We start from the raw sequence: 18955 nt of genomic DNA, 5'->3' as shown, positions 1-18955 counted from the left end.
TCAGGTCCCAGCACTGATCCCAATGGTACATGACTCACTACATCTTGCCAGCCTGAAAAATACTTATTTTCTGCAATAACTTTTGGGGCACTTAAATGCTTTCTGGAAATTGAAGTAGAGTAGTTTTCCCACTTTCTATCCCTCCCATTTTTTGAATGTAGAAGTTATATTTGCTATCTACCAATGTAATGGGACTGTTTTGGAAAATTAAAACCAATGCATCAACTATTTCAATGGCCATTTCTTTCAAGAACTTCAGAATGAAGTCCATCAGGACCCCAGCACTTTTCTTCGACTACAGCTCAATAATTTACTCAGTACCACTTCTCTGGCGATTGTGAATTTCCTCAGTTACCCCCTTCCCCCTCATTTCCTGACGTATTGCTGCTTCTGTGATATTACTTGTGTCCATCATCATGAAGATTATTGCAACTACCTGTTGAATATATCTACCGTTTCCTTATTTTCCATGATCAATTCTCCAGACCATTTTTGTTCAGACCAGTGTTCATTTTCTTGACTCTATTCTTTAGAAACTAGTAGAAACTTGCTCGGTTTTTAGATTTCTGACTAGCTTTCTCTCGTGCTCTTATGTTTTACTTTGTAAATTTTTAGTTGTTCCTTGGCCGCAAGCTTGTGAGCTACCACGTCTCCATGCAGACTATATACTTTTACTTCATGGTTGACACTGTCTTTAACCTTTCTAGTTCGATTCGGATGGTGGGTCCGTCTCTTGGAATTTTTCATACTTGTTGGATTGTATCTATTTTGTGTATTTTGAAATAGCCCCTTAAAAGTTTATCACTGCATCTCTACTAGCCCATCATTTAACCTAATTTGCCAATTCACTTTTTCTTGCAGTGATTTCATGACCTCATTATTACCCTTGTTTAAGTTACTAAAAATACTCTCAAACCCATTCTACTCTTTCCCTCGAACTGAATTTAGTATTAAATCATATTTGGTTTCTAATGCAAAGGGCTTAAAATCTTTATAGCAAAGGCACCCATATCTCGTTGTTACATTCTGCTGCAGAATGTGCTGTTCTAAGAAGCAATCCTGAAAGTGTTCCATGAACTCAGCAGCCAGGCTGCTTTTGCCTATCTAACTTTTCCAGCCTACATGTAAATTTAAATCGACCATGGTTCATTTCATGTCTTTCTAACAGGCTCCCATCATTATTTTCCTTTATGCTCCATTCTCCAATACGGTTATTATTAAGGTCAAAAGAGTAACTGGGGAGAGAATAGGGTCCCCTATCAACGAGGCCATCTGTGTGTGCTTGTCAGTATATACTGTGGAGAAAGACGTGGAAACTAGGGAATGTGGGTAAGTAAATAACGATGTCTTGAAAAGAGTCCGCATTACAGAAGAGGTGGTGCTGGAGGTCTTAAAACACGTGAAGGTAGATAAGCCTCTAGGACCTGATCAGGTGTATCCCAGGATATTGTGGGGAGCTAAGGAAGAAATTGCAAGGCCCATAGTAGAGGTATTTCTATAATCAACAACCATGGATGAGGTGTCAAAGCTGGGGGTAGCAAATGTTGCGCCATTATTTAAGAAAGGCAGCAAAGAAAAGCCAAGGAACTACAAACCGGTGAGCCTGATGTCACTGCTGGATAAGTTGTTGGAGGGGATTCTGAGACAGGACATGGATTTGGAAAGGTAAGGGCTAATTAGGGATAGTTTGCGTGGCTTTGTGTGTAGGAAATAGTCTATCTCTCAAACTTGATTGAGTTTTTTTTCAAGAGGTAACCAAAAAGATAGATGAAGGCAAAGTGGTAGACATTGACTGCATGGACTTTATTTTGGCCTTTGGCAAAGTTCCGCGTGGTGGACTGGTTAGAAAGGTTTGATCACATTGGATCCAGGGAGAGCTCACCAGTTGGATACAAAATTGGCTTGATGGTTGGGGGCAGAGGGTATGGTAAAGGGTTGCTTTTCAAACTGGAAACACATGACCAGCGGTGTGCTGCAAGGATTGGTGCTTGGTCCACTGTTGTGTGTTATTTATATAACCAATTTGGATGACAATATAGGAGGCCTGGTTAGTAAGTTTGCAGATGACACCAAACTTGGTGGTATGGTGGACAGTGAAGAAGGTTATCTGAGAGTACGATGGGATCTTGATCAAATGGGGCAGTGGGCTGAGGAATGCCAGATGGAGTTTAGTTTAGATAAATGCAAGGCTTTGTATTTTTGGACAGACAAACCAGGATAGGACTTGCACAGTTAATGATAGGTCCCTGGGGAGTTATGTCGAACAGTGAAACCTAGGAGTCCAGGTCATTAGTTCCTTGAAAATGGCATCACAGGTAGATGGTGGTGAGCAAGGCATTTGCCATGCTTGCCTTCATCGGTCAGTGCATGGAGTATAGGAGTTGGAACGTCATGTTACAGCTGAACAAGACATTAATGCTACGTTTGGAGTATTGAGTACGGTTCTGGTCATCCTGCTCTAGGAAGAATGTTATTAAACTGCAAAAGGTGCTAATAAAATTTACCAGAATGTTTCTGGGGTTGGAGGGATTGAGTTATCAGGAGAGGCTGGGTAGCCTAGCACTTTTTTCTCAGGAGCATAGGAGGCTGAGGAGTGACCTTAGAGGTGTATAAAATCATTAGGAGTGTAGATAAGGTGAATAACCGAAGTCTTTTCCCCAGGGTAGGGAAGTCCAAAACGAGAGGGCATGGGTTTAAGGTGAGAGGGAAAGATTTTTAAAAAACCTGAGGCAACTTTTTTCACACAGAAGCTGGTGTGTATTTGGAATAAGCTGCCAGAGAAAGTGGTAGAGATGAGTACAACTACAACATATGTACCTGCCCAAATGTCATAACATGACAAGGAAAGGTTTAGAAGGATATGGCCCAATGGAGACAAACGTGACCAATTCAGTTTAGAAAACATGGTCAGCATGGACGAGTTGGGCCGAAGGGTCTATTGGTGTGCTGTTTGACTCTGACTGTACTTTTATGGAGCCTATACACAAGTCACAGGAGTTACTTGCCTTTTAACATCTTCTCATCTCTGCCCAAACCATATGCAAATCTGGTCTCCTGAACAGAGGTCATCCCCTCATGTCCTCATGTCATCCTGAACAGCAATCCATCTATCTTTACCTGGTTTGCAGTTCTTCCTGAATATTCTGCATCTCTCCTGCAATAATGTCTCTGTGATGGCTACCAAATCAGATTGTATTATTTCTTTTTATGTGCTGTCAGTTCATCTACTTAATTTCAAGTGCTACAAGCATACAGATGCAAAGTCTTTGCCCTATCCTTTTCTTTTGTAGCATTGTGGCTCATCTATTGATGTACTCTCAGTTTATCCCTTCCTGTCACGGTTTATTTATCAATTCCCGTATTGGTACCTTCCTAGTCCAGATCAGTTTCTGGCTGATGTAACCTTCAGGAATTGAGGAATTCAGTGATAATGCTGTTGAATGTCAAAGGGTGATGGTTAGATTTGTTCTGGTTGGAGATGCTCATTGCCTGACAGTCGTGTGGCATGGATGTTAATTGCCACTTGTCGGCCCAAACCTGTGTATTGTCCAGGTCTTGCTGCATTTGGCCGTAGACGACTTCAGTACCTGAGGAGTCACAAATGGTGCTGAATGTTATAAAGTGGAGGTTGACACCCTTCTGTGAGTTAAAACCAAAACGCTCAAGGGTGAACACCTCACCCTATAATCTGTAAAAGGAGTGTGAAAAGTGGTGTAACCTGCTTTTCAGCAACTTCTAATGGTTAAATAAAATAAACCCCTGACACTCACTTTACAATCAACAAGTAATAATTATTTATCTAACAGTGAACAACAAATTAACTAAACTATTAACAAACCGAATAAACCCCTTCTAACTACTAACTATTGCAGAGTAAAACGAGATTCTAACAGTATATGTTGTTCCAATAAATACAAGCCCGCTTCATATAAAATAAAAAAAGTAGAATCTTGTCTTGAAATTGCAGCCAGATTACATGTTTTCCGGAATGCTCTATGCCTTTTGTGTAAAATATTCTGTCATATACACCACCTCCATTGATTCTTCTGTCAGGAATATTAACTAGTTGTGCCGTTGGTACCCTTTGATATTTAGATGGTGCTTTCTCTAAGACTTACAAGAGCCTGTGAGAGCCAACAATTCTGTTGAGAGCTGTTAATTCTGGCAGATGACAGTTTGTTCTCCTGTCTTTGTCCAATGCCGCTACCGTTTATACCCTTGATGTATCAGTTCCTCACAAAAGGATTGGTCCTATGTTGTCAAACCATCAAATTTAAATTTAGTTGGTTTTTGGTATCTAGGTGCCTGGTTCAAATCAGCTAAGTTCAAAACTTGTGGTTTTGATTAAAACAAAACTGCTGCTTGGCCTGCTAACTGTATAGCCTTTTGATATAAAATGTTTCAATCCTTGTGCTCTCTATGTTCTTGCAAACTTTCAAGCTGCTCACAGATGTCCTTTTTAAATCTCTAAGCATGGAAAAAGCACATCATCTTTTAAAGGGACCATACATGGCTTACCCCTAGCATTTTACAAACAACAAATTCTAACTTTCTGCCTCCCAATCTGCAAGTACTTTACCCACTTTGCAACATGTACATTGTGTAATCATCAGTGAACATCCCCAAATGTGACCATATGATGGAGGAAAGGTCATTGATAAAGTGGCTGAAAGTGTTTGGCCCATCCTGAGGAACTCGTGCAGCGATGTCCTGAATCTGTGGTAACTGACTTCCAACAACCACAACCATCTACCTTTTGTGCCACGTATGACTTCAGCCGGTGAAGAGCTTTCCACCTGATTCCCACTGACTCCAGTTTTGCCTGTTGGCACACTAAGGTCAAATGTGGCCTTGATGTCAAGAGGCAGTCACTGCCATCTGCATCTGAAAATCTGTTCTCTAAGGGAGCAGTGTGTATATAGAATATTCAGGGAGGCAAGCAGTGCAAATTTGATGAGATTAGGCAATGAATCAATACAAGCTGGGGTGGCACGGTGTCTCAGTGGTTAGCACTGCTGCCTCACAGCCTGCGATGCGGGTTTGATTCCACCCTTGGGCGACTGTCTGTACAGAGTTTGCACATTCTGCCCGTGTCTGCTGGGTTTCCTCCAGGTACTCCGGTTTCCTCCCACAGTTGAAAGAATTACAAGTTAGGGTGGATTGGCTAGGCTAAATTGCCCGTAATGTTCAGGGATGTGCAGCTTAGGTGGGTTATAGGAGGAAGGGTTCTGGATGGGATGCTCCAAGGGTCGGTATGGACTTGTTGCGCTGAAGGGTCTGTTTCCCCACACTGTAGGGATTTGATGATGAAGTTGTGGGGCCTAGCTGGAAAATAGCATGAGTGAGGGGACTGGTGTGCAGCTTGGAATCAACGCAAGTGAGAGGGGGTTGAGCAAGGAAGCGATATGAGCAGGTTGATCTTGGCTAGTGGAATAGGCTGCTCCAAAACAGTGCCAATTGAGTCACATGCTCCCTTGACCTAACAAAAAGATGCTAAAGCGAAAGTGACAATAAATGTATATGCCAGCCCTAAAATATCTGATACCAAAACAAAACAATGCTGAATGTGGCACTTAAAATGGAGATTTAATGAATGTCCCTTTATGTTCTGCCTTCTCTGTAGGGTAGATCTTGACAAACTACTCCCCGTCAAATTCTTTTAAAATTTTGAACACTGTCAGCACAACCTGGCTCCGAAACCAGGTCAATTGAAAGTTGAGATGCCCACAGTGTTGCTTGGACAAAATTAATATGGGAGGCTAATGCTACGCTTTTTAGCTTTTCTAAGCTTAAAAAATAGAAACTATTGCAAAAGAACAGCATGTTTTTCAAGTGTTTCTGTAATTGAGCAAATCCATCGACCAAAGCTGTTGAGTGTTTACATTTCTGGTGATGCTAAGTCGAGATGTTGACAATTTGTGTTTTGCTTTTGGCACAGGTGAAGTGTTCCACAGTTTAGGTAAAGAAGATCACAGACATCCCACACCAGTCGCTCCGAGGAATAGCCCCACAGGTTTAACATCTCTTCCATCTCTCGCACCCACGCCGCTGTCCCCTGCCTCTGCACCTCACATGTCTAACCTTGTGACTTCGCCTTTTCCAAAGACAGCTTCAACTGCCCCCGGTTTTGTCGATCCCCATTCTGGACTCTGTCCCACTTCAACTGCAGCCCCTGCAGCTACTACAGAAGGTTCAGTGAGTGCTTCAGCCAGTGTCTGCAGGTGAGTGTCTCTTCCTGTTATGATTATTTTCAGTTTCAGTGAAGCGTCTCCATCAAATTTGTTATGCAAAGCAAGTCTGGAACAAAATGTATCTCTCACTTATATATAAATTTGCTGCTGAATACTTAAATACCGACAATTGAGTTGCGTTCTCCTGAGAATTTTGCTGTCTTCTGGCAGCTGCTGATGTTAAAATGATGGAAATAGCATTGATCCTGATTTCATTCTACTGTGTTTGTGTAAAAGAAATCAGGTAGACACCAAAGTCCTGTTCCTAAATATTTATAAATGAACAATCTTGATAAATGATGCAGACTACTCCTGTGCATTGCAGAGGGAGAGCTACATTGTTAACCATGCCAACTTTTGGATGAGTTGTGAACTTAAATTCAGTTCTGTCTGTTTGTTTGGTTCAGATGAATGGTGTAAGTAGTCCTTTGACTCCTGTCTCCCCCAACACCACCACCAATACTGCATTGCTGCTCTGTGGCATTGTGCAGTGCTTTAATTAGTAGTTACACTTACCTACATAATTTGTTGTGTACAAAGACAAGTCTGAGAGGTTGAAGATGCTAAGTTGACTGAGCGACAAAAATTTAGACACGTGTCCAGTTGCATTATGGAGCAACAGAAAGTATCACTGAACAGCGAAGCTGAGGGAGAGCAAAGTGGGTCCAAGACTCAGAACAAAGAAAATTACAGCACAGGAACAGACCCTTCGGCCTTCCAAGCCTGCGCCGATCCAGATCCTCTATCTAAACCTGTCACCTATTTTCCAAGGACCTGTATCCTTCTGCTCCCTGCCCATTCATGTATCTGTCTAGATACATCTTAAATGACGCTATTGTGCATGCCTCTACCACCTCCGCCGGCAACACGTTCCAGACACCCACCACCCTCTGCGTAAAGAACTTTCCATGCATATCTCCCTTAAACTTTTCCCCTCTCACCTTGAAATCGTGACCGCTAGTAATAGACTCCCCCACTCTGGGGGAGAAAAAGCTTCTTGCTATCCACCCTGTCTATATCCCTCATGATTTTGTAGACCTCAATCAGGTACCCCCTCAACCTCCGCCTTTCTAATGTAAATAATCTTAATCTACTGAACCTCTCTTCATAGCTAACGCCCTCCATCCTGGTGAACTTCCTCTGCACCCTCTCCAAAGCATCCACATCCTTTTGGTAATGTGGCGACCAGAACTGTACACAGTATTCCAAATGTGGTCGAACCAAAGTCCCATACAACTGCAACATGACCTGCCAACTCTTGTACTCAATACCCCGTCCGATGAATGAAAGCATGCCGTATGCCTTCTTGACCACACTATCGACCTGCGTTGCCACCTTCAGGGTACAATGGACCTGAACACCCAGATCTCTCTGTGCATCAGTATTCCCCAGGGCTTTTCCATTTACCGTATAGTTCGCTCTTGAATTGGATCTTCCAAAATGCATCACCTCGCATTTGCCTGGATTGAACTCCATCTGCCATTTCTCCGCCCAACTCTGTCAACTATCTATATTCTGCTGCATTCTCCAACAGTCCCCTTCACTGTCTGCTACTCCACCAATCTTAGTGTCATCTGCAAACTTGCTAATCAGACCATCTATACCTTTCTCCAGATCATTTATGTATATCACAAACAACAGTGGTCCCAACACGGATCCCTGTGGAACACCACTGGTCATAGTTCTCCATTTTGAGAAACTCGCTTCCATTACAACTCTGTCTCCTGTTGCCCAGCCAGTTCTCTATCTATCTAGCTAGTATACCCTGGACCCCATGCGACTTCACTTTCTCCATCAGCCTACCATGGGGAACCTTATCAAACGCCTTACTGAAGTCCATGTATATGACATCCACAGCCCTTCCCTCATCAATCGACTTTGTCACTTGATCAAAGAATTCTATCAAATTGGTAAGACATGACCTTCCCTGCACAAAACCATGCTGCCTATCACTAATAAGCCCATTTTCTTCCAAATGTAAATAGATCCTATCCCTCAGTATCTTCTCCAGCAGCTTCCCCACCGCTGACGTCAGGCTCACCGGTCTATAAGTACCTGGATTATCCTTGCTACCCTTCTTAAACAAGGGGACAACATTAGCAATTCTCCAGTTCTCCAGGACCTCACCCATGCTCAAGGATGCTGCAAAGATATCGGTTCAGGCCCCAGCTATTTCCTGTCTCGCTTCCCTCAGAAACCTGGGATAGATCCCATCCGGACCTGGGGACTTGTCCACCCTAATGCTTTTTAGAATACCCAACACTACTTCTTCCCCCCACCCCACCCCACCCAAACCTTATGCCAACTTGATCTATCCCTAACCTCAACATCTGTCATGTCCCTCTCCTCGGTGAATACCGACGCAAAGTACTCATTAAGAATCTCACTCATTTTCTCTGACTCCTCGCATAACTTCCCTCTTCTGTTCTTGAGTGGGCCAACCCTTTCTCTAGTTACCCTCTTGCTCCTTATGTATGAATAAAAGGCTTTGGGATTTTCCTTAACTCTGTTTGCTAAAGATATTTCATGACCCCTTTTAGTCCTCTTAATACCTCGTTTCACATCGGTCCTACTTTCCCGATATTCTTCCAAAGCTTCGTCTGTTTTCAGTCGCCTAGACCTTATGTATGCTTCCTTTTTCCTCTTTGCTAGTCTCACAATTTCACCTGTCATCCATGGTTCCCTAATCTTGCCCTTTCTATCCCTCATTTTCACAGGGACATGTCTGTCCTGCACTCTAATCAACCTCTCTTTAAAGCCTCCTACATATCAAATGTGGATTTACCCTCAAACAGCTGCTCCCAATCCACATTCCCCAGCTCCTGCTGAATTTTGCTATAGTTGGCCTTCCCCCAATTTAGCACTCTTCCTTTAGGACCACTCTCATCTTTGTCCATGAGTATTGTAAAACTTACGAAATTGTGATCACTATTCCCAAAGTAATCCCCTACTGAAGCTTCAACCACCTGGCCGGGCTCATTCCCCAACACCAGGTCCAGTATGGCCCCTTCCCGAGTTGGACTATTTACATACTGCTCTATAAAACCCTCCTGAATGCTCCTTACAAATTCTGCTCCGTCTAAACCGCATCACTAAGTGAGTCCCAGTCAATGTTGGGAAAATTAAGATCTCCCATCACCACCACCCTGTTGCTCCTACATCTTGCCATAATCTGTCCACATATTTGTACCTCTATTTCACGCTTACTGTTGGGAGGCCTATAGTACAGCCCCAACATTGTTACCGCACCCTTCCTATTTCTGAGCTCTGCCCATATTGACTCACTGCTCGAGTCCTCCATTGTGCCCTCCTTCAGCACAGCTGTGATATCCTCTTTGACCAGTAATGCAAATCCTCCACCCCTTTTACCTACCTCTCTATCCTGTCTGAAGCATCCATATCCTGGGATATTTAGTTGCCAATCTTGCCCTTCTCTCAACCAAGTCTCAGTAATAGCAATAACATCATACTCCCAGGTATTAATCCAAGCCCTAAGTTCATCTGCCTTACCTGCTACACTTCTCGCATTAAAACAAATGCACCTCAGACCACCTGTCCCTTTGCATTCATCATCTGCTCTCTGCTGACTCTTCCCCTTAGTCACACTGATTTCATTATCTAGTTCCTTACAGGCTTTAGTTACTACCTCCTTACTGTCCACTAACCTCCTCATTTGGTTCCCATCCCCCTGCCACATTAGTTTAAACCCTCCCCAACAGCATTAGCAAAAGCAGCCCCTAGGACATTGGTTCCAGTCCTGCCCAGGTGTAGACAGTCCGATTTGTAATAGTCCCACTTCCCCCAGAATCGGTCCCAATGTCCCAAAAATCTGAACCCCTCCCTCCTGCACCATCTCTCTAGCCACTCATTTATCCTGCCTATTCTTTCATTTCTACTCTGACTAGCACGTGGCACTGGTAGCAATCCTGAGATTACTACCTCTGAGGTCCTACTTTTTAAACTTGACTCCTAACTTCCTAAATTCTGTTTGTAGGACCTCATCCCGTTTATTACCTGTATCATTGGTGCCTATATGCACCACGACAGCTGGCTGTTCACCCTCCCCCTTCAGAATGTCCTGCAGTCAATCTGAGACATCCCTGACCCGTGCACCTGGGAGGCAACATACCATTCAGGAGTCTCGTTTACGACCATAGAACTGCCTATCTACTCCCCTTACAATCGAATCCCCTATGACTATAGCCCTTCCACTCTTTCTTCCTGCCCTTCTGTACAGCAGAGCCAGCCATGGTGCCATGAACCTGGCTACTGCTGCCTTCCCCTGGTGAGCCATCTCCCCCAACAGTATCCAAAACGGTATACCTGTTTTGGAGGGAGATGACCGCAGGGGACACCTGCACTGCCTTCCTGCTTTTTCTCTGCCTTTTGGTCACCCGTTCCTTTTTTCCCTCAGCAATCCTAATCTGCGGTGTGACCAATTTGCTAAACGTGCTATCCACGACTTCCTCAGCATTGCGGATGCTCCATAGTGAGTCCATCCACAGCTCCAGAGCTGTCATGCTGTCTAACAAGAGCTGCAGCTGGATACACTTCCTACATGTGTAGGAGTCAGGGACATCAGCCGCGTCCCTGAGCTCCCACATTGAGCAAGAGGAGCATAACACGGGTCTGGGATCTCCTGCCATTTTTACTCTTAAGCTTAGCTTAGTCCTACTATAATATCAAATAATAGATAAATGAAATGAATAAATTTTTACCAAACACTCTACTTACCAACCCCCAAATAAAAAACAAAGAAAATCCTTACCTTATCAACACACCGCAGAGTCTTTCTTTTTTGGTCAGAGGAGGAGGAGGGTGGGTGGGAGATACTACACGTGTAGTGTCTCTGGTTTAGCCACTGCCCAAATATATCAGTTCACTCACCTTCCCAGAGCGCAACTCGACCGGTCCCACTCAGCTCTGCTGCCGAAATGAAGAACTTACCTTCCCCGCAGCCCCTTGGTCCTCGCGCTCACCGCTCCCGCTGCTGCTTCAAAAATGAAGGCTGCTGATTCCACGAGGTAAGTATTTAAATGGGAAACTTACCTCCCAGCAGCCCCCTGGTCCTTGCTCTCATTAACTCGTATTTTAAACTTAAGTAGAGGCATGAAAGCTGAGCTATTGAAATTGAGCGGCCAAGTTATGTTTAAAGAATAGGTCAACACAGATACAGTGGCAGACATTTAAAGGGATATTTAAGACTACATAGATGCATTCCAATAAAAAAGTGAAATTTCAAGTGCTGAATTAAAGTTGTTGAAGGTCGTATCTAACTTAAGGAAAAGACATTAATTGTGCAGATTAGTGATCAGTCAGAAGACTGGACAAAAGCGCGAAGATTGACCAAAAGGTTAATCAAGGGTGCTGAAGTAGAGTCAGAGAGAAAGCTAGCTACAATTGTTAAAAACAAGCTTCTATCATTAATTGTTGCAAAGAGTTAATAAAGTGAACGTTGACATAGTCTGGGGAAATCAATAGAAAATAAAGAGATGGCAAATGGATTGAGCAAGTGTTTTGCATTAGTCTACACTATATAGGATAAAAGTAACACGCCCCGAATAGCTTTAAATGAGGAATTGGAAGGGAGAGAGGTATTTAAGAAAATTATAATTGCCATGGTAATGATGCTAAGCCAATTGTTGGAGCTGGGTATTAACTGAAGTGGCTAGGCAGATAGTTATGTATTAGTTTTAATTTTCCAAAATTCCCTAGATTCAGGGAACGCTTTGTTAGATCAAAAGATTGTGACTCCCACATTTGAAAAGGAAGCAGGCAAAGTGTGAAAATACTTAGGTAATTAGCTTAACATCTATTATAGGGTAGATACTAGAAGTTTTTGCTGGAGACGTTATAGCGGGTACTGAAAAAAAAACAAGGTAATCAGGCCAAGTCAGCATGAATTTGTGAAAGGGAAATGGTGTTTAACCAATTTATTGGATTTCTTTGAAGAAATAACATATACTATTGATAAGGGAAATGGTGGATGTGCTGTAATTAGATTTCCAGAAGACATTTCATAAAGTGCTATATCAAGCTTTATTGCAGGAAATTAAAGCTAATAAAGTAAGGAATAACATATTGGCATAGCTAGACTAGCGAGCTAACAGCAAAGTGTGTCAGCATAAATTGGTCATTTTATGGTTGGCAGGACATAACCAGTGTTGTGCCACAGGGATCAGTGCTGGGGCCTAAACGTATTACAATTTATATAAATGATTTGAATGCAGGGATCAGTGGAATGGTTGCTATGTTTGCTGATGACGCAAAATAGACAAAAAACATGAAATGTGAGGCAAACATGAGGCTACAAGGGGATATAGACAGATTAAGTGAGAGTGAAGACCTTGCAAATGGATTTTCGTGTGAGAAAATTTGAAATTGCACGTTTTGGCAAGAAAAAGAGCTAAGCATATTTTCTAAATGGTGAGTGATGCAGAGCTTTGAGATGTAGTGGGATCTGGGAATCCTAAATCATGAATTATGAAAGGCTAGTATTGAATATAGCAACTAATTAGGAAAGCTAATAAATTGTTTTTATTCATTGCAAGAGGAATTGAATGCAAACATAGAGTAGTTATCCTTCAGTTATATATAGGGCATTAGTGACATCATATCTGTTTACTTGTTTGATATCTAAAATGGGTGAGATGTCTTGTAAGGAAACATTAATGGATATAAGCCTAGTCTATCTAAAGTCTAGAAGAGGAGGAGGAGGTGACTTGATTCGAGCACAGGAACCTGAGGAGGCTTGTCAAAATTGACATGGAGAAGATCCTCCATCTTTGGGAAAATTTAGAACTGAGATGTTAAAATAACGATAAGAATTTTTTTTCGAGTGCTTCACAACTTTGGGACTCTGCAACCATCACCTTTCAAGAACGAGAATCCTTAAATGTCTTTAAGACAGAAGAATAAATTCTTGATACACAAGATAATGAAAGATTCTCAGGTGGGACTGAGAGTTTACTCTGAGTTGAATTTACACTCCGATCAACATCATTCAATTATGGAACAGACTTAAGGTGCCAAATAGCCTACTGTTGCTAACTCGTTCGCAATGGCAAAGGTTAAGGTAAAGTTTTGCAGCAAGTGTCTTGGAACTGTAATAAAGACAAGTACAAGAGAAAGTCTGCAGGTCTGGCACCATCTATATAGAGAAAAAAAACTAATGCTTCATGTTCAATGACTTGTTCAGAACTTGAGAGGCTGAGAGCTGTGATTGAAGAGAAATTGTAATTTGTTGAATAATTGATCAATCATTGAACTTTTAAAAGTAAGCTGCTTAGGAGAATGGTGTCACTTGATAAGTGTTTATGAGAACTTGTAGAAATGAATCCATATTTATGTATTCCTTTCTCATCCCATCCTCATGAGTTCAATTCATCTCTTGTCTAAATGCTATTTGATGCTTCTGTAGTGACCCGGACTGCGAGGGACACCCGTGTGAAAGCAGCAATGTGTACGATCATCAGCAGTTTGATGGTGAGGAAAGTCAAGATGAAGACAGCTGCTCTGAACACAGCTCCAGTACCTCGACATCAACCAATCAGAAGGAAGGAAAATACTGTGACTGCTGCTACTGTGAATTCTTTGGGCATGGTGGGGTGAGTGATTCATGCTGTTGGATGGTTTGGGGATAGGTGGAGTAGTGTTTCAGCAAGAGTTGCTTTTGGTTTCAACTGTGATCCACTATATGTATGCAGACATGCACCTTGTACGTTTCCCCAGAATGGAAGGGCATGAGTTTTCTCATGGGATTGCTTTTTCCTCTTAAGTATGGAAGATTCACGTATTATTGTAATGAGTGTGAATTGCAGTGTTCTAACAGCCAATGACTAAGTCACATGTAAAAGTAGAGAAAATACTTTTGCTTATGGGGGGGCAAAAATAATACTAGCAGCTGAAACTGTAAGGCAACTAATAAATCTAATGGAGTTTCTTCATTCAGACAGGTTAGAATGTGAAACTTAAGGATTAGTTGAATAAATGGAACAGATGTCTTTTAAGGGGAAGCTAGATAAGCAAAAAGCAGAAAGGAATAGGAGGATGTGCAGATAGTGACACCAAGATGAGTGGAAGGAGGTCATGCAGAAACTCCGGAGTCAACCAGTTATGCCAAATGACATCTTTCTGTGCTGTGTATTCTATGAAATAGGGGTAAATTTCTCACACCATTTCCTCGATACTAATTGTAGTGATTGTAATGAGGTTAGTCAGCTGGACCTCTTTTAAGATATGAGTTCCTGATTGGGCTGTTAATCTGATCCAATCAGGAATACTAGCTGACAGATGAGAGCAGAAGAGTCAGACATCCTGGTTGCTGTGAGGGAGCTGGATCAGTTCAAAGACTTTCCATGTGTAAATATAGGGTGACTTGGTGAGGGGATACTGGCCTCTGTGGAGTTATTTCAGTGGCGATGAGAGTGGGATTAATGATGAAACAGTGTAAAAGTACCTGCTAGCTGAAGACCAACTGCACTTCAAAGAGGCACTACTACTGGCATTATCATTGGGAAATGCGTTAAATGGAGCATGAGTTGCAGGATACTCCAGTGGAAATGAGCACCCTTGCCAGTCCAACTGAGCTTGGGGAGCACCATTTGAGTGCAGGCAATTGCATAGCCTCACTCGGGTAATATCCTGAACAGGGGCCTCTAGGTCAGCCCACAACAGAACCCCCAAAACAAGCCAAGCCTTGGCCAAGCAGTTAAAGTTTTCATCAGGATTTGGGCTGGCAAGCCATTGTAGATGCTGCCAGTATGCAGCGACAGCAATTGTCCCACTCTACCGAAATGGAGTAAGAGAACTCAAAGGCCGGTATCCAGGAGAGTGCACACCCTGGAAAATTCACCTACATCTGGTTCTGAGCGACATCCAAACCAATCAAAATTTACATCTGGTTAAATAGTCACCCTGTTTTAATGGAGGTTTTTACTGGTATAGCTGTTTCAGTGATCACCAAACCAGTCTTTAACAAAATTCGCTTCAGGTTCTAAAACTTAAGTTTGCATAAGACCTTGGCTAGACTGAGAACTTGTACCAGGGAATATTTACAGATTAAGGGTATAACTTCGCTTCTAGTCTCTTATGAGAAATAGCTGGTTCAGTTACCACTAATTGTAGTGAAAGTCTAGGGCCCAAGCTTGATGGGGCGAAATTGGTTGCGAAAGATTCACCTAATTTGGCTCAACATTTTTCGATTAGAAAATGGCTGCCCGAGCGAAGTTTGTAATAGTTTGAAATTTTCTGGACACACTTCTTTGAATTTGGGAAGACTGTGTTTAACAAGGCATTTAGCAAACCTGCTTTCATTGCTCAGACCTTTGAGTATAGGAGTTGGGCCATCACGTTGAGGTTGTATAGGGCATTGGTGGGGCCTCTTCTGGAGTACTGTGTGCAGTTCTGGTCGCCCTGCTATAGGAAGGAAATGATTAAATTGGCGAAAGTTCAGAAAACATTTACCAGGATGTTGCTGGGAATGGAGGGTTTGAGTTGTAAAAATACACTGGAAAGACTGGATTTTTTAACTGGAGCGTAGGAAGTTGAGGTGTGACCTTAGAGGTTTATAAAATCATGAGGGGCATAGATAAGGTGAATAGCAAGGGTCTTTTCCCTGGGCTCGGGAGTTCAAAACTCGGAGGGCATATTTTTAAGGTGAGAAGAGAAAGTTTTGAAAAGGACATGAGGCAACTTTTTTACATGCTGGTTTGTTTGTGGAATGAGCTGCCAAGGAAGTGGTGAATGCAGGTAACGGTTACAACATTGGAAAGGCATTTGGATTAGTACATGAATAGGAAAGGATTGGAGGGATATAGGTCAAATGCAGGCAAGTGGGGTTAGTTTAGTTTGGGAACATGGTCAGCATGGACTTTTGAGACCTTGTTTATAATCTGTTTGAGTTTTGGTTTGGAGTCAGATTGGTTTTATTTCTAAAGTAGGAATTTACAAACAAAGCCTCACACCTAACATGCATTTTATAACCTAAAATGTCACCACCTCTTTCCTCTACTAAAACCTTTAGCGCTCTCAGGGCAGTGAGTTGAAAGGAATTCGGGGATTTACGTATACATATTAACCAATTAAAACCTTCGAACTGATTAAAGATTTAACAGCATCTTAGGTTTGTTTACTACATCCTCATCAATGGTGTGAACCTTTGAGCTTTTATTTATTAATCCTGTGCCTGAAACCACCTCACTAACACCTGAAGAAGGAGCGAGGTTCCGAAAGCTTGTGTTTTCAAATAAACCTGTTGGACTATAACCTGGTGTCATGTGATTTCTGACCTTGTCCACCCCAGACCAACACTGGCACCTCCACATCGTGGATAAGGGATAACCAGTGGATGTGGTATATTTGGATTTTTGGAAAGCTTTTGATAAAGTTCTACTTGAGACCTTAGTGTATAAAGTCAGAGCACTTGGGATTGATGATAATATACTAGCATGGATTGAGAATTTGTTACCAAACAGGAAACCGAATAAATGGATCATTTCCAAAGTGAAAACTTCAATGAAGAAAGGCATTGGTGTTTGGTCTGAGCTGTTCACAACATATATTAATGATTTGTATGGGAGAATGAAAGGTTATATCAGCAAGTTTGTTAATGACATAAAACTAAGTGGGATCCTGATTGTTAGGAGGGCTTAGAGGTCCCAGACAATTTAGGTTGAGTGAGTGGTTAAATGTTTAACAGATGCAATATAACTTAGACAAATATGAATTGTCCATTTCATTCAGGGGAAAGGATTATTTAAATGGTGATTGGTTGGAAAACGGCTAAGAGTTAGGAAGGCACATAGTATATTAACATTGATTGCAAGAGTGTTTGAGTACAGGAGCAATAAAGTCCTACTGCATCTGTGCAGGGCCTCTGTCAGACTACAGCTGGAATATGAGCAGTTTTGGTCACCTTACTGATGTTAAACAAAAAACAGACTGAAAAAAAAAAACTAGACTAATTCCTGCAATTGGCAGGTTTGTCATCTGACGAAAGATTCAGTCAATTGGGCTTTATTTCACTGGCATTTAGAAGAATAAGAGGGGATCGCATTAAAACATGTAAAATTCTGACGGGGTAGGACAGTCTGAATGCATGGATGACGTTTCCCCTGGCCGGAATATGTGGTAGGTAGTTTTGGGCAGAGATGAATTTTTTTTTCCCTACTCCAGAGGGTGGTGCATTCTTGGAATTTGCTAGTATAGAAGGTTGTGGAGGCAGTGTTTCTGAATATAGTTTAAAAATATAGCTTTCTAGATGCCAACAGTGTGAAAGGATATTTGGAGAGAAGAGCAAGATGGCATTGAGACAGAGGATCAGCCTCTAGCAGGGTGAATGGCCTTTTCTCATGGAACACTTTTTGATAAGAGGTATTCACTCTCCTTGCTTCAGATCCCTTCTCGTCAATGTTTGGATATTTGTTTCAGTCCATGTAAATGGATCAGTTGGCCAAGGTCAGTATGCAGGCTGATACCACCTCTCCTTCATTTGCTTTGAGAAAAAGTTAAATGTATAAAGTTTTCTTATGATGATGCAGAGGCTCTTTGATTTAAATTTTTTTGTGATTTGTCATTCTCCCCAAAGGTGGTGACTACTTGCAAGGAATAGTTTCACAGGTATCCTGTGATGTCTCACTTAAGGGACCACTACTCATATGTGATTCTTACCAGCGCTAATTCTTCTGTTAAAACCATTGTAACCAAGTGTGAGCTTTTGCATTTATCACGTGCAGCAAGGTTTACTATTTAGACTTCGTGAGCGGGCGTTCTGATCTTCCTAACTTTGGTAAAGTGTTTGGGGAGTTAGACAGGTAAGCTTCAATGCCAAATGTAGTACACATAGCACCATCAAATCAAGGTTGGCAACATTGCCACAGAATTGAGGAAGAATGAAAACTTCAACTATATATGCACCAAGTTCACATCACATTTCCAAAGGCCAGTTTTCTACTTCCTTTGAAATGCACATTTTTGAAGTCTTGATTTCGTTCATGAATTCAACCAAAGTAACTATAAATGAACAGCTGGCTGGAAGTAATTTGCATAATGTCTATGATTGTCAAGGTTGTGCATTGCATAGCCTGTAGGTGCGATCTTTAATACAATGGTAGTGCTATTACGGTTTAATTTGCTAGCAGTTGCAAAAGCAGCAATATTTAGCGGATTTTGTTAATGGTGTATGGTTTTTATTTGCATGATGGTTTAAGCGTGCAGTCTTATTAATTTTATTATTTGTTTGAATTGGCATGACTAACAAATTGACGCCTGCAACTAAATGTTACTGCCCATGTCTTTCAGCCACCTGCTGCACCAACGAGTAGAAACTATGCAGAAATGCGTGAGAAGCTCCGGTTACGGCTGACAAAACGAAAAGAGGAACAGCCAAAGAAAGCAGACCAGATCCTTGAGAAGGAGCAGATAGTAGATCATCGAAAAGTGGAAGACCTATTACAATTTATAAATAGCACAGAATCTAAACCAGTCAGCAGCACAAGAGCAGCTAAACGCGCACGACACAAGCAACGAAAGGTAAGAGATTTCTCCATACCACAGACTGGTGTGGCCTCTATGTTCCTTTTCCACTCTACTGGCTTAGACCCAGGTTGTCGTTCAGATTGAGACAACAAGGCATAGAGCTGGATGAACACAGCAAGCCAAGCAGCAGCATCGGAGCAGGAAGGCTGACGTTTCGGGCCTAGACCCTTTCTGAAGAAGGGTCTAGG

The 18955-nt window shown here is 42.1% G+C and overlaps 1 protein-coding gene across 1 annotated transcript; it reads left to right on the top strand.

The window, feature by feature from the left end:
- Positions 1-615: 615 nt before the first annotated feature.
- LOC125481286 (protein FAM193A-like) lies at positions 616-18851 on the top strand (the record flags this gene model as incomplete). The annotated part of the gene is made up of 5 exons (XM_048592640.1): positions 616-720; positions 1169-1325; positions 5939-6221; positions 13651-13837; positions 18531-18851. Coding segments are annotated over 5 exons (1053 nt in total), but the record flags the coding sequence as incomplete, so codon positions are not given.
- Positions 18852-18955: the final 104 nt, after the last annotated feature.

This window comes from Rhincodon typus, unplaced genomic scaffold (assembly GCF_021869965.1).
Source record: "Rhincodon typus isolate 14 unplaced genomic scaffold, sRhiTyp1.1 hic_rhity00001600, whole genome shotgun sequence".
Taxonomy (NCBI): domain Eukaryota; kingdom Metazoa; phylum Chordata; class Chondrichthyes; order Orectolobiformes; family Rhincodontidae; genus Rhincodon; species Rhincodon typus.
Note: the sequence above shows the minus strand (reverse complement) of the source record. Positions and strands in the feature narration are given on the sequence as shown.